Source organism: Paramisgurnus dabryanus, chromosome 19, assembly GCF_030506205.2.
Source record: "Paramisgurnus dabryanus chromosome 19, PD_genome_1.1, whole genome shotgun sequence".
Classification (NCBI taxonomy): domain Eukaryota; kingdom Metazoa; phylum Chordata; class Actinopteri; order Cypriniformes; family Cobitidae; genus Paramisgurnus; species Paramisgurnus dabryanus.
Window position 1 is genome coordinate 3,409,508 of NC_133355.1, and position 22,634 is coordinate 3,432,141.

The 22,634-nt window shown below is 36.7% G+C and overlaps 3 protein-coding genes and 2 long non-coding RNA genes across 7 annotated transcripts in view; 1 reads left to right on the forward strand and 4 right to left on the reverse strand.

Moving 5' to 3' along the window:
• Nucleotides 1-1,820: 1,820 nt before the first annotated feature.
• On the reverse strand, nt 1,821-11,487 carry LOC135774045 (glutathione S-transferase A-like). Its single transcript, XM_065283968.2, has 6 exons — nt 11,185-11,487; nt 11,036-11,101; nt 8,787-8,892; nt 8,558-8,676; nt 8,313-8,401; nt 1,821-2,128 (listed from the first exon to the last, which is right to left on the reverse strand). The coding sequence occupies exons 1-6, from the start codon at nt 11,350-11,352 to the stop codon at nt 1,996-1,998; spliced, it is 681 nt and encodes a 226-aa protein (XP_065140040.1). The 5' UTR covers nt 11,353-11,487; the 3' UTR covers nt 1,821-1,995.
• On the forward strand, nt 2,954-4,244 carry LOC135774087 (uncharacterized). 2 transcript variants are annotated; one of them, XR_010543646.2, is made up of 5 exons: nt 2,954-2,968; nt 3,486-3,579; nt 3,678-3,810; nt 3,893-3,993; nt 4,104-4,244. It is a non-coding gene; the product is annotated as an uncharacterized lncRNA (long non-coding RNA). The 2 variants fall into 2 exon arrangements; XR_010543643.2 differs by lacking the exon at nt 2,954-2,968 and having other exon boundaries at nt 3,305-3,579.
• LOC135774097 (uncharacterized) lies at nt 3,995-5,808 on the reverse strand. Of its 2 annotated transcripts, none has more exons than XR_012335438.1 (3): nt 5,172-5,808; nt 4,687-4,744; nt 3,995-4,289 (listed from the first exon to the last, which is right to left on the reverse strand). It is a non-coding gene; the product is annotated as an uncharacterized lncRNA (long non-coding RNA). The 2 variants fall into 2 exon arrangements; XR_010543648.1 differs by having other exon boundaries at nt 4,608-4,744.
• A 3,857-nt stretch (nt 11,488-15,344) lies between the features above and the next one.
• On the reverse strand, nt 15,345-18,848 carry LOC135774075 (glutathione S-transferase A-like). The gene is made up of 6 exons (XM_065283971.2): nt 18,586-18,848; nt 18,442-18,507; nt 16,372-16,477; nt 16,145-16,263; nt 15,884-15,972; nt 15,345-15,801 (listed from the first exon to the last, which is right to left on the reverse strand). Exons 1-6 carry the CDS (start codon nt 18,751-18,753, stop codon nt 15,669-15,671), a joined length of 681 nt encoding a protein of 226 aa, XP_065140043.1. The 5' UTR covers nt 18,754-18,848; the 3' UTR covers nt 15,345-15,668.
• Nucleotides 18,849-19,254: 406 nt separating this feature from the next.
• The window catches only part of fhod3a (formin homology 2 domain containing 3a), a 37,500-nt gene continuing 34,120 nt past the window's right edge, over nt 19,255-22,634 (reverse strand). Inside the window, exons 23-26 of the mRNA XM_065283958.2 lie at nt 21,560-21,583; nt 21,068-21,266; nt 20,816-20,974; nt 19,255-20,731 (exon numbers count right to left, since the gene is read on the reverse strand). Coding sequence (XP_065140030.1) covers nt 20,652-20,731; nt 20,816-20,974; nt 21,068-21,266; nt 21,560-21,583 — 462 coding nt within the window. The 3' untranslated portion in view covers nt 19,255-20,651. The remainder of the gene's footprint in view (nt 20,732-20,815; nt 20,975-21,067; nt 21,267-21,559; nt 21,584-22,634) is intronic.

Consider the following 22,634-nt stretch of genomic DNA (forward strand, 5'->3'; position numbering starts at 1 on the left):
TTACCTAGATACTTCCAATGACAAGACCCCTGTTCTAAGATGGCGGCGGTTTTGACGCATGCTCAGAGCCCCAAGGCGACATCTAGTGTATATATCTATGACTGGGACGCACCTAGAAGCGCGTGCACGCTGACAGACATTAAACAGCGCCTCTGCTGGACGAAACTGGAACGAAACAGTGAGTCTGCTTCACAGAACACACTTGAAAGGACTAAAATATACTAAAAAAAATGTGTCTCAAAATAGCAGTTAAGTGAGATGTTCAAGTTTATCTTAATATGTACAAGACGAAGTCACCAAAGATATTTTGATAAATGATGGTAGAACAGTTGACAGAACCCATACACTTCCATAGTATTTGTTGTAAAAAAAAAAACTGATTAAACATTGTAATATTTATGAGGTTTAACTTGTGCTTATATTTGGTTGTAAAATAAAAAAAGTATATAAAGTCAAAAAATACATATTATTTTTATTTAAATTCTTTGCACGTTAAACTTTAATTTAGTAAGATAGTTAATGGGGCGGTTTCCCAGACAGGTCTTAAATCTAGTCCTAGACTAAAATGTGTGTTTGAGTTGTCTTAACTGAAAACTGCTTTTTTAATCCTTTTCTCACATTATTGTGTGTCAACATTGTTCATATATAGTTATATTAGACTACACTACACAAAAGATGAATTAGCACACTCGTAACATGCATATAAATTCCTGTGGGATCAGGTTTGATAAATATCCTCCACATCGATGCAGGTGCTGTTGTCTCCATCTGGTAAATACATGGTGGTTAACAACAGATGCAAAACTAACATTTTATATATATACACACACAAACATTTTTAATTCCAGCACTAATAATTATCTCCATAAAATTATAACACTCTGTGCAGTGTTGGGTTAGTTAGAAAAATGTAATATATTACTCATTAATAGTTACTCCTTTCAAAAGTAATATTACCCCTAACCAACAGTAATTAAACTAGTTATAAGTAGTTATACTGCTAACACTACTTACACTACACTAACTGATTAAAAGTAACTAGTTATTTATAATTAGTTACTTGTAATTAGTTTTTATTACAATTAGATATTAGTATGTTACTAGATATTATTACTTTTTTTAGTAATTAGTTACACTACTAGGTATCAGTGAAAGTAATATTTAACAGAAATTAGTTACTTTGTCAATAGTTACTTTAGTTACTGCCCAACACTGTGTGTACTGAGACAAAACTGTCATGTCATTTTCTTTGCTGAGGCGTTGTTAATGTATAACTTTAGATTACAAAGTTTGGTGATTTGTTTGTAAAAATCCATACTGAGAAATGATTTCACACTACTGTAACACAAGCCGATGAAACAAGAAAATGGTTTATTGAAAACTTATGAATCTCTATAACAAACAATAACAGATCCATTAAGAGACAGTTCATCTTAGGGATGCTAAACAATCAATCGCGATTAATCGTTAGCAGAATAAAAGTTTTTGTTTACATCACATATGTGTGTAAACTGTGTATAATAAATATGTATATATATAAATATGAACACATTCATGTATAATTTTAAGAAAAAAAATTTATATATAAAGTATTTATATATAATATAAATTATACATAAATATACAAATGTATATACACATGTAAACATTTCTAAAACATAAACGTGCATGTGTGTACATTTATTTATACAACGTTATTATACACAGTTCTTACACATATATGATGTTAACAAAAACTTTTATTCTGCTAACGATTAATCGCGATTAATCGTTAAGCATCCCTAGTTCATCTTGATGGAAAAAATGATTTTTTTAAAAATAAATGTTTAGTTATTATTCAAGTATCAAACAAAAAAATTAAGATTAACTTCAAATAACAAACAAATAAAAGATTAGTATCATTTCTGATATCAGTTTAAACTAAATGTAATTTTCTTGTAATGTTATATATACTCCATGCATTTAAGTTTAGTCTCTGTGACAGAAGGTTGAAGTTTATAAGTTCTTCATTGAGCCCTCACCCTCAGGATTCTCCAGGAAGTTTGGTGGCCAGCTGGCTTTAATACTGGGCCGATCCTTCACCATCTCATAATACTCCATCAGTCTGGGACATCTCTCTTTAGGACAACTGAAAGATTATCAGAACAAATTCATTATTGAACCAGACTTTGTGAAAGAGGCTATTGATATTTTCAGATCACAGTAATTTCAGTAAATTACCATGAATTTACCAGAATGAATTTACCAGTAAAAATGACGGTTAATTGCCTGATAAATTGTGACGATTATGACGATTAATTGTCTGTTTAAGGGCTTTGCCATTTAATTCTCATACATTTTGTATACATTTATAGGTTTATCTAGCAGTGAATATTAATACACATAACACATATTTAAAGAGCACCTATTATGGGATACACGTTTTTAAACATCATTTTGTGTGTAAGTGTGTATTAGTACATGCTAACGATATTCAAAAAGTACATACCTCAAAGAAAACGATGACGCGAGTTATCGTCTCTAACGTTCGAGGACTACAAAAAACACTCGGATTGTAGGCAACAGTTTACTTCCTGGGATTAGTGACGTAGATAAGACCAACATTATCATAGTTCAGCCCTCTCTGCTTTGCTTGGGTACGCCCTCAAAGACGAGGGTGGGGAGCGCCGAGTCAGAAGAGAGCTAAAATGGCGGAGGTTGGGAGTCCCTGCTTTGACTCTGTTTGCAAACTCTTGTTTCATTGTTTAAGCGATTAAATCTCTCGAGTAGACGCTGTCTCTTTAGATGCGAGGGAAAAATAGCACTTTATGGACTTCCACAGAGGACATCATGTTTAATACGGTTCCGGAAAAATCCAGTCAGAAGTTGTTCACGGAGTTTTCAAAATAACTGCTTCTCATGAACCGAACCTGGACGTCTCCTTCTGAAAGTTGGATTAACGTTACTGTGCACTTCTGGATCACAGGCTGTAAGTATTCACGTTTATTATTTGCCTTTTACTGTACATTACGTAACCGGTAACCGGAGATTAACATAATGTGCGTGTAGAACTAAGCTTGCAAGCGAACTGTTTTGTGTTGTAATACTGTATTTCATAAACAACGTACCATATTTACACACGTGTATGTTGAATTATGCAGACTATCGTTTTTTTATCGATGTTGGTTAAGACATGTTTACAAACTTGCTAAGTTACCAGCTAAACTGTTACCGGTAAAATTTGTTCTCATGATCAAACTCAAGAAACTCTTAAGTACAGATGATTTGTTTAAAGTTATATGTATTTTACTGTTGTTTTTACTTGAAGCTTTCTTAGATTTTGAAACGAAGTAAACACGTAATGTGTGTTGCTAATGTTGGGCCATGTAACATGTAATACATTTACGTTTTAATGAATAGTCTAACGATTTATAGTCGTTGTACTCTATTGTTATAATATGTCTTTTTGACTGAATACATGTTTGTTTTATTTGTCTATATCTTAGATTCGCAGCTGGACACATCCTTCTACACTGTATGCAAACATGCAACATCATAACACACAGTACAAGGAGTCAGACTGGCATATGAGGAGCAAAGGTGTGTAACACAAATTATGTATTTAGCTAATGAAACCACTACCAGTCTTAAATGTATAACTGATGATGACAAAGTTTTTTTTCTCTGCATAATCATAGGAACCCAGACAGTAGCATCGTTTCACAATGTTTCCATCACCATCATCAGTGGATGCCTTTGCCGTCCGTAGCCTGAGATTTCAGATTTGCAGCAAAAAAAATTGATTTTCTCATTTATTGGAATGCTATGCAGGTATTTAAGTATTTTAGTAACTGTGTTAAATAAAGTAGTATTTACTTTTACAATAAATTTATGCTTGCTTATATTTTTACAGGTTGTACCTTGCAGCCATCCATTACAATGTCACCAAGCCGTAACAAAAGCAGGAGAGGGAAAGTACAAGGCTATGTTCCCAAAACACACAAATGACATACCGTAAGCAGTAATGTTTTATTTCAAATACATTCATAATTAAAAACTTAATGTATGAAGCAGGGAAATAAATGATCAAAACAAAAGATTTATTGACCGCAATATTTCTACAGTTATGTGGATGATGTGATCAGGCTTGTGTTTGCTGAGGTATTTGAAGATAAGCTGAAGGAAACCCCGATTCCAATGGACCTGGCATCACAGTTTGAGAGACCTTCAAAGGAGGACGTGATTGCATGCCATCTTCAGTGCAGGGGTCGTCGGAAGCCAACATTCCGATCAGGAAGCTCCAAGCGTATCTGGAGAACAACACACGACAGGATGATAACCCTAAAGTGTCATCTTAGATAGCACCAGCTGACAAAGCTTTGATATGCCATTTATCTGAATAGATAGCTGTAAGAAGTGAATTGAACAATTTTTGAAAGAAGAGCACAATATGGTTACTAAAGTATGTTTATTTGTATATTGTTTAACATTTAAATATATATTTGTAATAAATAAACTTTTGACTGACTTTTATATTTTCTTTAAAGTTACATCTTTTGTTCTTTTGGGTACTTTGTTACTATAATGATACTTTAGTGTTATTGGTTTAAAAATGTAATAAAACTTACTCTAGTCCCGAGCCTCAAAAGCTTATAGTCGGTACAATAAATGTTCTGTGTGTAGGGATTTAGACAATTTGTGCAAAACCTGGATGATGAATCACGCAGGTAAGAGGCCCTGGAACCTGTTGCATTCTCCTTAAAACCTAGTAAGTAAAAACATAGCACAGTCTTTCATAATAAAGTTTACCATAGTAAATAAATAATGTAGAACTAACATTCATTTCAATTAATACTTTTTTTGTGCTACATTTGGTGTTTCCATATAGTTTGCACAGTAAAATAGTATGTAAGCAGTATTTTATAATTAAGTTTACTATAGTAAAATAATGTAGAAATTACCAAGTGAAATCGTTTTATAATCATTTCAACAAATACTTTATATGTGCTACATTTGGTGTTTCCATATAGTTTGCACAGTAATACAGTATGTAAGCAGTCTTATAATAAATTTTACTAGAGTAAAATAATGTAGAAATTACCAAGTGAAATCGTTTTATAATCATTTCAACAAATACTTTCTATGTGCTAGATTTGGTGTTTCCATATAGTTATGTAGTACGTTATAATTACCTTTTGGATGTCTTTGCAACACATTTTCGTCTTCGTTTAGCATTCTGGCAGAGCTAAGGACACCTAAAAAAGTTAAATCCAATCGCATTCATTGACGGAGATCGTTTATATCGTAACGGCCTTCTGAACTCTCTGGATCGAGCTCGAAGTGGTAAGGCAGTACAGACACCATCGTTTATAGAGAAATATAACGCTTGTTTACGATGCCTCTGAGGCTGTGACTCTCAGTCAGAATCTGTGTCAACCCACGCGTAGTCAGGGGCGTAACCTTTCAAACACACGCTGAACCCAGCTGACCAATAACAGTTGAGTAGTCATCTGACCAATCCGATTACACTAGACATTTTGGGAGGCGGAGACAGGAACTAAACCGAGCGTTTTCCAGACATGCAGAAATCGGTGAGGTATGTAAGCAATTTATAAGACTCACAATGCATTAGTTCAAGTTTTAATAACATGTATGTACTATGGGATCTCGCAATAACGTGCTAACGTGCCAATTTATTAGCATAATTGGTGCTCTTTAAGTAATTATTTAATGATAATAGTTCATACTGCTTATCAAAGTTTCGCAGCATTTCTTTAAATGCTGTTTTTTCCACCATATTGAATGGTTTTGCAATCTCTTTATAGTACTGTGACACCGTCACATTAATTTAAGAGTTACTTTAAAAAACAAGGTTAAAAGGTTTTTGTTGCACAGAAAATGACATTTTTATATACATGGTTGATGTATAATAAATTTTGTAAGCCTGTGTAATATATTTAAGTTCCACTGTGTTTGGGTGAAATTGGGGTTGGTCCCTTTAACTGTGCATTCACACCAGCCGCGAAAGAGGCGGCAAGCGCGGATGATTTACATGTTAAGTCAATGCAAACATGCGATTAGGCATCCTGCGGCGCGGTGCACGCGGTAGCCGCAGCGCGGATGGCGCGGTACGCGCGGAAGCTGCGGGGCGTTCTGCGCGAATTGAGCGTTGCCGCGGGAAACGCGCGAGTTCAAAAATCTGAACTTTGGCGGAATTCCGCACCGCGTTAACCAATCAGGAGCTTGCTGTAGTAGTGACGTGATTAAAGGAAGCGAGCGGAGTGGTGTAGTCTCCGCGGAGTCGCAGAAGCCCCTCCCATGACGCGGATTTCCACGTGAATTTCTCGAATGACTAGAATTTCCCGCGCGGATTAAGCGAGTAAACTCAAAATGTTCAAGCGGCAAACTGGACGCGGTTCACGCGTTTTTGCCGCCTCTTCTGCGGCTGGTGAAAACCCACAGTGGCGCGGAATTCCGCCAAAGTTCAGATTTTTGAACTCGTGCGTTTTCCGCGCCGCGGCTACCGCGTGCATCGCGCCGCAGGATGCCTAATCGCGTGTTTGCATTGACTTAACATGTAAATCATCCGCGCTTGCCGCCTCTTCCGCGGCTGGTGTGAATGCACAGTTAGGCATCTGTTGCCCTCCTCTCCTATCACCACGCATCCAAGTTTATTTAGACAGGTGCGCTGGCTGGGTTAAAAAAAGGAGAGGGAGATTTGGCAGACGGTGTTTGGGTTGCATACGTGGCGCCAGTATTGTTTGCTGCAGCTACAATTATTAAGTATCTGTTATTTAGTCTCCTTATTGATTACTGTTCAAAAAACAATAGTGTCGGCTTTGATGGGGGAGACCAGATCGCAAAAGTATCGCTGGAGCGTGCGTCTCCCGCAAGAGGACGTACGGGTCTCAAACTTTCCGACTTGGTGGATTACGTGAACTCCAAAGGCTACGGATCCGGTGAGATCTATTTCGTTTTTTGTATTTTTCGTCGTGGTATACCACAGTATTTGGCGATCGCCGTTTTTTTCGTTCATCCTTTTTTCGGGCTGTTTGTGGAATTATTTTTTTTGCTGGTATTCCGGACTGTGGATTATTCTCGCGTTATTTTGCTTTCCGATTTGGAAGGTAAAAATAACTGTATTTCTATCCTGGAAAGGACTTGGAGGTTTCTTTAGTTTGGACTTTTAGGTCAATTATTCGGACTGGGGACACAAGGGAAAAATTAAGGGAAATTAAATGTCTGTGTGTATTTGGTGTTGTCAAAGTAATTGTGTGTTGCATTTATAAAACAAGACGCTAAATGCGTCAGCCTACTGACACCTACGCTAGTTGTTTTTTGTTTGTTTGTTTGTTTTTTGGGCGCAGCGCTGTCTGCATATTTGAATGGTGTTCTGTTGTTTTACTCTGTTTTCACTGCAACTATGCATAAAAGGTAGTTGATCAATGACTTGTTATTGATGATCAGTGTTTTTTTTTTCTGACCTCTGCTACTTATCTCCTTCAAAAGAACCCCTTGTGCGTTTTACGTAACGCAGCTGGGCAAAAGTTGTTATAAAAAGCTGTTTGTTACAGTACACTGTCAGTTAAGGAACGCCATCTAATACCGTCTTGTTTATACAGGTGCTACAGCTCCCCCTTGTGTTTTTTAGAGAGATGTGCAATAATTGCGGTGATTTGAAATCATCACGATGACGTCAAACAATCGCAATGAGACGATTATTTAATCATTGTGACAGCCCTAAATAGAAAAATGTGCTGCTCACACATGCAGTGGCGTTACGACTTTTTACCAGTACGACATCATTCACACATCAGTAACGAAATAAAGGTAAACTCAGAGAGAAAGCGGAAGTTACCTGGGCGGCAAGGCAAGCTCAGTGTTGTATTTGTAAACATTGGTGGGTAATGACTTCATATCTATAGTCCGTATTTTGTTGGTTTCACAACTGTGTGAACACTGACAGTCACGAAATTGCTCATGACCAAACAACATTGCATTAGATGACTTCAAAGGTAACTGAACTGGGGAAGAAACCCAACCGGCGTCTTGAACAGCAGTAATATGTGTGCTTTTAAGTGTATCGAAAAGAAATGATTGGGCTGAAGCTGCCTGTGTCGTCCGTTCGAAATGCCTGTAATCTTTATTTTTTGTTCACACATAGCGCCTACCGGTAAATTACTGGTAATCTTACAACCTCTCTTACTGGTAAATTGGCAGCACTGATTTACCAGAAAGACTCAGACCTGTTAACTGCAATTCACCAGTAAAGACTGTATGTGTGAAAGGGGACAACTGATTAATAATTAATTCTGTGTGGAGATTTCACTCACCCAAGACGTGGAAAAAACGCTACGACAGGGAAGCAAACAACATCGGCCATGGTGAAGTTTTTGCCAGCGAGGTAAGATCCTTTTCCCATCTGATGAAGATGAAGGTTTATATTAAAGATTAAAGATGTTAAGAAAACGTCTGATCTCACTGCTGTAATGTCAATAACTAGATTCTGCCATTATTCTTGCTACCACTATTCAGCTTTGATAATAATATGAAGTGAGACAGCTGGAGATGATCAGACCTTCTCCAGATAGCCGTTCCACAGTTTCAGCTCAGAAATTAAATCTTCTTTCCTTCTCTTCAGGGCAGATTCAAGTCTCTCTCCTTCAGGTACAAACCATTCATAGAAAGCCACATCATCTGAACAGATTTAACACAATACACAAGCTTTCAATGTCAAATAACCCACCATGATGATATACCACACAGTACAGCTAATGTGTGTGTTTGTGTAAATGTAAGAAAATTACACATTTTCTGCTGCAGGGTGTTTGTCTCAAACATGCGCTGATAAACCAAAGCCTGTTCAGCAGGGTCATCTGGGATCAGTTGTGTGCCTTGCCTTTTAAACACACTCTAAACACACAAAACAATTAATACATGAAAAAATATCCCATATAGGCCTGCAAGATATACCCAAAACATTTATCGTTATAGTGAAAATAGTTGAATGCGCATTTTGGCAACAGAAGTGATGTTATTCCCCAGTGGTTCTAACGCGTTAGCAACTCTGCTAACACGCTGCTGATTCTTGCCAAACTTCCGTTGCCAAAATGAATGCGCATAAGTTTCTATATCATCATTGTGTACAAACAGTAAAAAGGTCAATACCTTTGGCTTTATACTGTTATAGTATTGGCTGGACTGCGGGCACAAAGGTGAACATAGCGGCTCAAAGCAGAGAGCGAAAAATAAATATGGCAGCAGGAATAGATACGAGAGAGCAAAACTACAGCCATGAACTTGCAGTGTTGAGGAAAGTTACTTTTAAAAGTAATGCATTACAATATTAAGTTACTCACAAAAAAGTTGCGTTAGTTACTTTTCATGGAAAGTAATTCTTACGTTACTTTTTAGTTACTTTTGCGATACTTTCTCTTGGCTGAGGCTTGATCTCTTTCAGGCCTTGCAGGTGTTTTTTATGACTGAAAAGTTCTGCATTCAGAAATTTCATATTTCATCACAAAAATGTCAAGCTCTGGCCTGCCATCTCAGTTTCTGACTCAAACTGTTCCCACACAGGTGTGTACGCATAGAGTGCATAATGTGACTACGTTCAGTTGAATTCAGTACATAATTTTTCAGTCAAATTAATTAAACAAATAAAGTAACTTGCATTACTTTTTTTTAAAAGTAACTCAAATATTAATGTGTACATTTAAAAAGTAATGTGTTACTTTACCTGTGACTTCAGAAAAGTAATATTATTACGTAATGCACGTTACTTGTAATGCGTTTCCCCAACACTGCAAACTTGTGCCTAAAAAAGATGGGTACATCTGAATTTTTTTTAGCCTGAATAAGTAACAATCTCAGAAGAAAATGTATATCCTGTTTATTTCAGTATGATAACTACATGAATAAAATATAAAAAATAGCTAATAAAAATAGCACTTCTCTAGGGAAATGGTACACCGCAAGAAATACCTTATCGTGATGACCATCAGTGAAAGCATACCGCATAACTTTCTCAATATCGAGCTGACGTATGAAAGATGAAGGAGCTTAAAGGCGCTCTAAGCGAATAATGTGCGACGTCACTTCCTGTTGATGTTTGAACTGTTTTCAAACAGACAGAGCGTAGCTAACTCCTCCCCCTCCCCCTCCCTTCCGTGCTTTCATGAACGCGCCCAACCCCCACCCCCAAATCCTTCTTGCCGTTTATTGGCTGGAACACTTTGTTATGGTTTCTGTTTGTAGGTTTGGCCATTTGTTGATATTGCCGTTTGTGAAGCCTGGGCTGTCTACAGAGATCGCGTTTTTTTACAGTTTGATCAGCGGACAGGCAGCAAGCAGATAGTGAGGAGATGTTTCCGGTATGTAACAAAAAATGTTTTATGGTCTAAAACGCTTCAATTCGCTTAGAGCACCTTTAAAGGGACAGTTCACCCAAAAGTCTAAATTCTGTCATAATTTTCTGTCATAATTTTCTCATCCTCATGTTGATCCAAGCCTGTATTAAAATTTAATTTAAATACAAATTAAGTTACAAAATAAAACGTTCCCTTACAGAATTCATTAGCGGAGACCTTTATCTACAATTGAAGAGTTTCGTTGCAAAACGAGATAACTCCGTTTTTAACATTTTTGTCAAAACATGTTTATTATTATGTAATCATGTTATTATTTTGTTTTATGGTGCTAATTAGCTGTATTTTTAAGTTATGAAGGTTTCAATCAAACAAACCAATTGCAGTTGAATTGATATTAATTGGAATGCACAATCAAAAAAACCGAGATTTCTGGAAAAAAACGAAACTCTTCAAATGTCCACTTTTAATTAATGTATTAATTTTTTTTTTTTTTTAAATAAATCTAAAGTATGTTTTGTTCGTTATCTAAAAAAACGTTTAACAACAGAAACAATATATTAAAAAATAGATATATAAACAAAGTGATCTGAATACATAAATGATAAGGTTTTTGAGGAATTGTGTATATTTTAGTTGTTTATTTAAGAGTTGTCAGCGCAATAATGTATGGTTCACGCGCTTCTTACCTCCAGATACATGCACGCGGCAAACGACTCGTTCACGATTCTGTCTCCGTGCTTCATAGTTGGGAGCTGCAAAAACAAAGTTCAACATGAAGACCAAAACAATTTTGTCTATAGGTGAAGACACATCAGATAAAGTGTGTAAAACTTGCCTGTCCTCTGGGGTTCAGCGCCATCACCTCAGGACCTTTATGTTCATTTTTTATAAACGACAGCAGTTTGCCGTTATATCCGTGCAGCTGTTTCTCCTCCAGCGTGATCCTCACACGCCAGCAGGGTGGAGAATCCGTGCACCAGTACAGTGTGATCTCTTCGGCCATTTCTGCTGCTGATTTAAAGATTTAATATGACAATATACGACAGTCAATGTCACTGCAAGCCGTATCGCGTTACGTAAACTAGTGAAGACGGTCGCTTGCGAAACACTGCTTCATTCTTGGGGCTTTGAAACATTTATGAATCTTTTGTTTCGAATCATTGGTTCGGAGCTTGTTTCAAACTGCCAAGTCGCGTGATAACTGTGTCGAAAATCTGATGAATCACCACAAGGGGGAGTTGATCACAGGAACTCAGGTCAGTTTTATTATGCTCATAATAAAAGAAATCATAAAAAGTCATACTTTCTGACTGATAACACTACGATTTTGCCTACTTTTTATTTCTAGACAGATTTAATGACAAACATGTGCATAGTTAAAATGGGAGTATACGTTTAAATGAATTGTTTTCCCTAAATAAAACAAAAAACAATACATTCTCAATTATGGCTTAATTAAGTTAAATGATTAATTTTTCTTAAAAAACATATATTTTTTAGGAAAGTCTTGCTATTATTTTGTAAAAGTGTCAAATGTTTAGACAGATCTTATTGGTTTTACACTATTTTGACCAGCAGGTGACGCCAGCGTGTGTGGTGTTTCGAACGCTTCGAAACTGAATCAATTTGTAGGCATTTGGTTCAATTGATTCGAAGCTTCGTTTCTCCTATCATTAACGAACGTCCTCCTGACTGGAATGCACATTGAAGCGCGTGCACGCTGACAGACGGTAAACAGCGCCTCTGCTGGACGAAACTGGAACGAAACAGTGAGTCTGCTTCACAGAACACACTTAAAAGGACTAAATATATTTAAAAAACGTCTCAGTAGATCGTTTCTGATGAAGGAGCTTAAAGGGACAGTTCACCCAAAAGTCTAAATTCTGTCATAATTTTCTCATACTCATGTTGATCCAAGCCTGTATGAATATATTTATTCTGCTGAACAACAAACAAGATATTTTGATAAATGATGGTAAACACACAGTTGACAGTACCCATTCACTTCCATAGTATTTGATTTTATCATACTATTGAAGTCTATGTGTTTGAGTTGTCTTAACTGAAAACTACTTACACTGAAATCATAATATGTATACATATATCAATCAGTGCTTGAAATGTACTCTCTTAAAAAAATCCAGCTAAGACCAGCATAAACTGGTGACTTTTTGGGCTTTTTTAGCTAAATTTAGCTGGTCAGGCTGAAAGACCAGCTGACCCACCAGCTTGACCAGCTTTGCCAGGCTGGGAGGACCATCTTAAACCAGCTAAAACCAGCTGGATTTTTGGTCGGGTGTGCACCATTGACACAGATATTAGAGATTAAAAAAAACCCTATAGAGATCTAAAACCTTTGAAATGCAGATTGACCACTCAAATTAAGACTATGAGCCCTGAGCTCTTTATATGCAGTCATGGGAGATGTAGTTTTGTATTGCTGCACTGTGCTTTTTAGAAAATTACAATTACAAAAATTATATTAAACCCGCCAAAAGTCTTACATGCCACCATTGAAATCCACCGGCATTTGTTGACGAGTGTTGATGTTAAGCCCTGCAGACAACGTTTACTTTATCTGAGTGTTCTGACTGACAAACATCATTTTGGTCCCCTACTGAAGATCACTGGGCATTCAAATTATAAAAGAAAGCTTCAGATACACTGCTTTTATTCGAGTGATTTGTGGAGTAGATAAACAGTGGCGTGTTTACCATTTTGGGGGCCCTATGCAAAGTCCAAGCACCAAGGCCCCCCATGCCCCAGCATTGCCCAAGGTTTTTCAATTGAATTGCACAACAATAATATTCAGTATATAGAATTAAGTGAGATATATATATAAACCAGGTTTATTTTGTTTTACACTGCTTAAAATAACACTAAATTGTTACAGTTTGGTATGACAAAAATTCTTGGTTTTTAAAAAAATGTTTCGCTCCCCTCTCAGATATATATTTTGCTTGCAAATGTCTTATAGGATGTATTTAAAACAATGTAATTAATACTGCAACTTCATTGTCTGACATCTTACTAAAAAAACTAAATGAGGAAAAAGAGGAAGCATTAGATTATGATTCAGACTAACAAACTGAACTAACAAACACCAGCAAACAATATTGTAAGTTGGATATTGCTTGAATTTATGGATGGGAATCACATAACTCTCATGTTCATATTGTAAAAACAAACGTACTGTGTGAGATACAACAAGCATATAGACTAGAAATACACTAAAGATGAGATTTTAATGACAATGATGAGATACAGAATATGATTTATGTATTTTAGACATTATTTAAACCCCTGCGTGGTGTCTTTATCATGTTTATACCTTTATGAGTGTGGAACAAAAGATGCGTGTCACCGATCAAACCAAACCACCAATCACAAGTGTGAAGCCCAAAGTCTTTAAAGTAAACTTGACCATCGAGTGAATGTTGTGCAGTTGCACAGTTGCACAGAAAGAGTCGAGCGAGCGCTCATTCCAGCACTTGTCTGGCTGCTTTTTGTTCGCGCTGTGCAGAGGTGCGCTGTCCCGTAGAGTTTGCTCATCTGCGCGCGCGCGAGGACGCTTGTCAGAACAATATTCGCGCGTGGACAAGCGTCCGGTTTTTGTGCGCGCAACTTTTGGGTCTGATTAAACGCCATAGCCGCGCATATAATAACGCAGATCACTCGAGTGGCGCAGTTTCGTCCTTCTTTTGATGAGTTCGGCTTCCCATACTATATGTGCCCTTGCGAGGCTGCGCGCATATATTATTCTGCGTGCATACTTGCACATCTCTCACTCGCGCGTGCTTTATCCGTGCTTATTTGGGTCTGAATAAACGTAACATACTTTCGCACACCTTGTGGCCAGTAGGGGGCCCCCCAAGCCCGCGAGGCCCTAAGCAATTGCGTGGTTTGCGTGGTGGGTAAACACGCCACTGTAGATAAATAAAACAGATAATTCACTTAGTGCACCCTCCCTGTAGTGTGATGTCATTCCTATTAATCACTTATTCACTGATGCTTTAACTTAAAGAGGCACCAGCAACATGTTAGAAGTAAAAGTAATATTTTACAGTAACTGATGACAAGTAACTAGTTACAAGTAACTGATTACAAGTAACTAGTTACAAGCAACTGATTACAAGCAACTGATTACAAGTAACTAGTTACAAGTAACTGATTACAAGCAACTGATTACAAGCAACTGATTACAAGCAACTGATTACAAGCAACTGATTACAAGTAACTGATTACAAGTAACTAGTTACAAGCAACTGATTACAAGTAACTGATTACAAGTAACTGATTACAAGTAACTGATTACAAGTAACTAGTTACAAGCAACTGATTACAAGTAACTAGTTACAAGCAACTGATTACAAGTAACTAGTTACAAGTGACAGATTAAAAGTAACAGATTACAAGCAACTGATTACAAGTAACTGATTACAAGTAACGGATTACAAGGAACTGGTTACAAGTAACTAGGTAACTTACTATAGTTACAGGTAACTGATTACAAGTAACTAGCTACAGATAACTTATAAGAAGTAACTAGTTACCATTACTATTTATTCATTACTATTTACTTCTTTCAAAAGTAATATTACTGCTTTACTTATTACTCCTAGCCAACAGTAATTAGTTAAACTACTAGTTACATAACTTTTATGTTATATAAAAAATAGTAATTGGATATTTTTTTGCAGTCTGTGAATCCATGAAAGTTACAGATAAATGAAGAGTAGGCATTGCTCAAACTTTTTTTTAAACTTGGATGGTAACTGTAATATTATTTAAAAAATAAATGTAATTAGTTACACTACAAGGTATCAGTGAAGTTAGTATTTAACTATAGTTACTGTAGTCACTAGTAACTAGTTACTGCCCAACACTGTGTGTACTGAGACGGAACTGTCAGGTCATTTTCTTTTCTCAGGGGTTGTTAATTGTAGTTTTGTTGTTCTAGATGACTTGGTTGTAAAAATCTACTGTAACATGCGCTGATGAAACAAGAAAATGGTTTATTGAAAACTCATAAATGTTTGTATATGTGAACATACAATAACAGATCCATTAAGAGTCAGTTCATCTTGGTAGAAAATTATTTTATAAATAAATGTTTAGTTGTGTTTAGGTGTTTGATTAGGGTTGGATGTTAACTCTGCAGGACTTTGGCCCCCAGGAACAGGAATGCCCACCCCTGTTCTAGTGTGTGATATCAGTTTAAATGAAATGTAATTTTCTTGTAATGTTATATATACTCATAAACACAACACACACTTTATATAAAAAAGTAAAGTTTAGTCTGTGACAGAAGGTTGAAGTTTATAAGTCCTTCAGTTTGCTCTCGGCCTCAGGATTCTCCAGCCAGTGTGGTGGCCAGGTGGCTTTAATACTGGGCCGATCCTTCACCATCTCATAATACTCCATCAGTCTGGGACATCTCTCTTTAGGACAACTATCAGGACAGATTCATTATTGAACCAGACTTTGATCTGACACTGTCAATGATTCATATTCTGTGTGGAGATTTCACTCACCTAAGACGTGGAAAGTATGCGATGACGGGGAAGCAAACAACATCGGCCATGGTGAAGTTTTTGCCAGCGAGGTAAGATCCTTTCCCCAGCTGATGAAGATGAAGGTTTATATTAGAGATTAAAGATGTCAAGAGCACGTCTGATCTCACTGCTATATTGTCAATAACTAGATTCTGCCATTATTCTTGCTACCACTATCTATGGAGACTGTCTTTCAGCTTTGATAATCATATAAAGTGAGACAGCTGGAGATGATCAGACCTTCTCCAGATAGCCGTTCCACAGTTTCAGCTCAAAAATTAAATCTTCTTTCTTTCTCTTCTGGGCAGATTCAAATCTCTCTCCTTCAGGCACAATCCATTCAGAGAAAGCCACATCATCTGAACAGATTTAACACAACACACAAGCTTTCAATGTCAAATAACCCACCATGATAATTTACCGCACACAGTACAGCTAACGTGTTTGTGTTAATGTAAGAAAATTACACATTTTCTGCTGCAGGGTGTTTGTCTCAAACATGCGCTGATAAACCAAAGCCTGTTCAGCAGGGTCATCTGGGATCAGTTGTGTGCCTTGACTTTTAAACACACTCTAAACACACAAAACAAGTAATACCTCTTTATGGTACATTTTTTGAAATTCATATAATAAAACATTTAAAAACTCCATGCTTTCATTGCATATTGTTTATCATTATATTCCAATTTTAGATTTAAATTTTGCTAGGGGTGACCCCAAAATAGTTGAAGATTCGATAGGAGAAGCCTGATTTGATTCACAGTCAAATCATCACTTATTTGTTATAAAATGAGATCATTTAGTTTTGTCTGTATAAGGGTGCACATTATCTGATTTCACGTCTTTCACAGCTTTCTCCCAATATATTAATATACAGCTTATAATAATCTTATTCAAATAATATGTGATGAAGTAGTTGACAGGGCTACACATCCATGTGAGAAGAATTTTCCAGGTTAATAAATCATTGCGAAACATTTGTCTCTTTAGTTCTGCAGTTAAAAAGACAAAGTTGGCAATTTTGGCTATACTTTGGTTTTTTTAATAATTTCTTTGTTCTAATTTTAATTATACACTACTCATGGTTATCTAATTTAACTATTTGTGGCTTGTGTTTGTTCCCCTGTAGATTTGTTCTGCACATTGTTACTTCATTCTGACTTTATTTAGTTTTTATTTATTATAAAGGTAAATTATGATCTAATTTTAGTCTCTAAATGTTGGTTGCTTTTTGTTGTATGGATGTTGCGCTGTTGCGTGCTGGCATGCAATTTAGCCAAATGCTCTAGTTCAGTGTTTCTCAAACTTTTTCAGCCCAAGGACCACTTTATCTTCCAATTTTTTTCTGAGGACCACCTAACAGAATCCCACAAAAAAGTTAGAAAAAAAAGTTTTTTCAAGTCAAAAACACATTTTTTAAAAACAAATGCAATGCTACGTTCAGATATATATTATATGAATTTTATTTCATCTAAAAAAGTAAATGTGAAATGAGTTGCAGCTTAATATGAACAACAAACTGCAAATTGTGCAAAAAAATGCAATTAAACATAGTGTAACAGCCTAGGTCCCACTTAATGTCATTCCAAAGAGCCATTAGTTTAAAACTGAGGTGGTGGGTATATCTATGGTTTTAACTATGGTAACAATACTGAAAAATAAATGTTCCCCTTAATGTCAAAAATCACTGAAATTACAGGGATTTTACACATGAACAAAAACTATTACATTTCAAAACTAATAGATCTGTGGATTTTAGCTGCTTTCAGTTGACGCTTGATCTTTTATTTTGACTCCTCTGTGGTTTAGCCAACCGAACCATTTTTACGTTATTAAAACAGAAAGGCAAGAACTGATGTCACAGTTTCGCAAGTGCATTTAAAATCTACATAAATAAGTGACGATTGTATAAACACTTGCCTAGTTTAGGTCATCTTTTGGCGGACCACTGGGGGGACCACACTTTGAGAATTACTGCTCTAGTTGCTCTGCTTGTCACATTTAGGATCATATTTAGGAGTTCATCAAACTTTTTTTTTTTTGCAACATTTTTGCGTGTTAGATATATGAAAAAATTTACTTGTAATTTATATTCCTTGTTATAAGAAATAATCTCCTTTTTAAGGTCTTTCTTGTTATTGATTCTATGTGTAAGTCTACCGGAAGTTGCGTTTAGTCCACAAAAAGTCCATGTTGCTGTAGAAACCATCTATAGGGAAGATTCGAATTCTTAGTTGGGGACACATCCCTACAAATTGAATAAAACGTGTTCCCTTACAAAATACATGACCTGAGACCTTTGTCTTCACATATGTCTATTTCTAATTATTATTATAAAAAAAATAACATCTAAAGTATATTACATTATCAAAAATGTTTTAACAGCATATACCTGAAATACATATACAAATAAAATATAGATATTACACAAAGTGATTTGAATTTATAAATGGTGAGGTTTTTGAGGAATTGTGTATATTTTAGTTGTTTATTTAAGAGTTGTCAGAGCAGAAATGTATGGTTCACGCGCACCCTACCTCCAGATACATGCACGCGCCAAACGACTCGTTCACGATTCTGTCTCCGTGCTTCATAGTTGGAAGCTGCGAAAACAAAGTTCAACATGAATCCCAAAACTATTCTGTCGCTTTATTAAACATGTTAAAGTGTGTAAAACTTGCCTGTCCTCTGGGGTTCAGCGCCATCACCTCAGGACCTTTATGTTCATTTTTTAAAAACGACAGCAGTTTGCTGTTGTATCGGTGCAGCTGTTTCTCCTCCAGCGTGATCCTTACACGCCAGCAGGGTGGAGAATCCGAGCACCAGTACAGTGTGATCTCTTTAGCCATGTATGTCTGCAGCTAAGCACTTTAATGATTTAATATTACAGTCACTGCACGTTACGTGAACGTCAACAACGCACCTAGAAGCGCGTGCACGCTGACAGACAGGAAACAGCGCGCCTCTGCTGGACGAAACTGAAACAGCGATCATTCTTCACAAAAAACACACAATTCATCCTGATCCTACCCCTAACCAAAAAACAACAACATTTAATCACTTCTTAAGAGAAACTAAGACCTTAACTATTTTGAGACCCCATAAATACACAAAATATTAAATTAAGTATACTTCTATTTCAAGTGCACTGAAGTAAACTTTTAATTAGCATATTTGTATACACCTGTTTACACTTTTATTTAGCACAAAAATAACAAGGTACTCACAATAATTACAAAGTTCCTAAAATGTACTTGCAAGCACAAACTTAATTTTATATTTTTTGTCACACTCTCTTGGGGGACAGACTCACAAATATTCACAATAAAAACATGACAATTTGGTTGTTTTTTTCGGAGGGTTTTTATTGCAGAATGTGTACATTCAGAAGGAAATCTTTTTGCAAAATGACTTCAGCTTTTACGTGCTTAACTAAAGAAACGATTAAACACGCAAGGCTTGAGTTGAGCAGATGTTCTCCTGTACGGTCTTCTGAAACCGAAAAGCAAATAAAATAAAACAGAAGTTTCTTTCTAAACATTGATAAAACTAAAAACTTGTGTTCTGTTAGAGAAAACCTCTTCTGTTTTTACTACAAGCTGTGTACGTCCTCTAAACACTGTGTTTGCATTTCTTAAATTAACATTTGACACAAATCTACAGAAAATACAAAATGAACACAAAAGGGCAGAAATAATTTATACAGTCTTTGTTCAAAAATATTGTATTTTTAGAGTTTTGTACAATTTGAATCATTTTTGGAGAATGCATCTGCTGGGGTTTCTATAGAAATCAAGAGGGTTTTTCTTTGCCTTATGCACATTTAAAATAAATAAACCTAAGTATTATCTCTCATTCTGATCAAATCACTAGTATTCATCTGACTAAAACAGATCATTTACAGTAGTCTGTAACATTCACAACACTGTTTTATTCCTCACAAGCTCAACCTTCAGTACATGGCGCTGCGTTTATCTCCGAGATGAAAGAAACTAAATGAACAATAGTGAAATATTTTTACTTAAGTACATTTTCAAGTATCCATACTTTATAAATGTTTCTTTGGAAAACATACTTCACTGCATTTCAAAGCATACTAACATACTTATCCCTTATTAAAATGAATCATGGTTTTACTAGCACATACAGATCTTAATACAGAAAACATGCCAGTGCTATTAATTTATCTCAAGATACAACTAAGTAACGTCTTTATAAAGACGTGTTTATAAAAATACTTAAACATTATACTTTAGCATATACTTAAGTAAATGTTTTCTCAAGAAAAACACTCTGATTAAGTATAGATACTTGAAAAATGTACTTAAGTGGAGTAAAAATCCTTATGTACTGTTCACCTCTTAAAGTGAAGAATTAGGAACCCTGAGATAAAGTTTATTTTGTTACTTTGTTACAGTCATTAATAGTTAAAAATGTTTACAACATCCCTTAACAAATCCTGTGTAAATGACATTTAAACATGTCAGTGTAAAATCCCTCACAGACTAAAATGTAGCTGATAAAAAGGCTTCTGATTGGCTAGTGGAAATGCTGGGTGTGGCAAGACAGGGTGGGTGTGGCTTAGAATAATAAGCAGTGACATCATACAGTAATATCTGGCATGAAAATATATCTAAGAGATAAGAAGAATTGGCAGCTGTTTTATTGAATGTGTTGTTCCTTCAGTATGAATCCACCTGAGATAAGTTCAGCTAAAGGCATCAGTGACGCTCGATCATTCGTCTGATCACATTGACATCTCTGATGTATCCAATCCCAGTGCCTGAGCTTCCTCTGGGGTCAAACCGCCCTTTAAAGTCCTTCTCACTGAAAGACACAAAGTATAAACAAGACTTATCATATTAAAATTTATTTGATATATAACTATAATTACATCTGGTGTTAACATACGTGACTTTCGATTTGCACGTGAGCGTCGTCGTTCACGAGGTTGCGCTCTTTCTCGAGGATTCTGAGTGGCTGAACGTACAATCCTCTCCATGATGTCATCTGCAGCATCATCTTTAACGCACTGTGTTTCTTCATTTGCAGCGGCCCAGGCGGTTCGACCTGCAGAAATCAAGTGTGTACATACGCATAAATTCTTATACTTAAAAAGATATTATTGGATTGTGAAGGATTATATTAACATGAGCTCCTGACCTCGGCTGGCTCGAGTGCGTGTGCGGATTCGTAATCCAGGCACAACAGAGCTGTCGCTGTCGCCGCCCTGCAGGCCGGTTTTGAGTACTGCCTTCATCTGCTCGTGATCTGCTGCGTTTTCTGCGTGACCCAAACCCTGCGGCTCAGTCTTCTGCACTACTACCGGAGTAACACTGCTGCCTCCACCTGACCGACTCGCCTGTATAGACACAAATCACTGTGTTTGTACGTGAAGGTACTGAGTTTACACAAAGAAACACAGAACACACTCCGGTTAGATGTGCAAACTCTATAAATGAGACAGCACACTGTGAACTCAGACATATTTGGTTAATATGTGTTATTGTTTCTGCATCAAAGTGCAAAACTGAACAACGAAATTAATAAAGTGAGCAAAAAAGAACATTAAAAAGCATTGAGACATTACTGATTAATACCCATCAGACAAAAACCAAAGCAAACAGACAATCCAATCAAAACACAACCTCATACCTCACTGTCATCTTCTTCATCAGTCTGTGATGAGAAAGAGGAAGAGGGTTAAACCACCACTAATAAAATCATAACTCCGGCTCCGCCCCACACCTCTGAACATCATAACTTTACCCCCGCCCACATGACAAAACAATTATAACTTGGCTCCGCCTCACACCACTGAACTATCATAACTTTACCCCCGCCCACATGACAAAACAATCATAACTCGGCTCCTCCCCACCCCACTGAACGATCATAACTTTAGCCCCACCCAAATTACTGAACAAGCATAACTCCGTCCCACAACCCTAAACGATTATAACTGTAGCCCCGCCCACATTACTGAACACTCATAACTCCTCCCCACAACCCTAAACGATCATAACTCTGGCCCCGCCCAACCCTAAACAATCATAACTATAGCCCCGCCCACATTACTGAACACTCATAACTCCGCCCCACAACCCTAAACGATCATAACTCTGGCCCCACCCAACCCTAAACGAACATAACTCTAGCCCCGCCCACATTACTGAACACCCATAACTCCGCCCCACAACCCTAAACGATCATAACTCTGGCCCCACCCACATTACTGAACACTCATAACTCCGCCCCACAACTCTAAACAATCACAACTCTACTTTCAAAAACTAGGTGGTATATCTGACTGACCACACACATTAAACAGCACACAGGTCAATGTTTCTTTACTACAATTCTCTTCTTATCACTTTATTAGATTTATTTCCAGTGATGGTGTTTAGTGTTTAACTGAGAGGAGATCTTTACAGGGGAGTCACTGAAGACAACATTGTTCCTCGGTCTCAGATGAAGATTATTATTGCAGCACCGGCTCTTTCAGTGTCTGTGTTTGAACAGCTGCAAACTTGCTCAAGTAAAGTTGGGTTAAATAATATCTCATCCGGGACATGAACCCACAACCCAGCGGTTAAACCAGCAGACGAGTCCACCATTAAAAACCACTAGAATATCAAACTGTGAAAATGTGAAGCGATGGCTGAGAGAATCGAGACCAACAAGAGCCCCAGAATAAACGCTGTACAAATATATAAAGAAGATTTGCTTT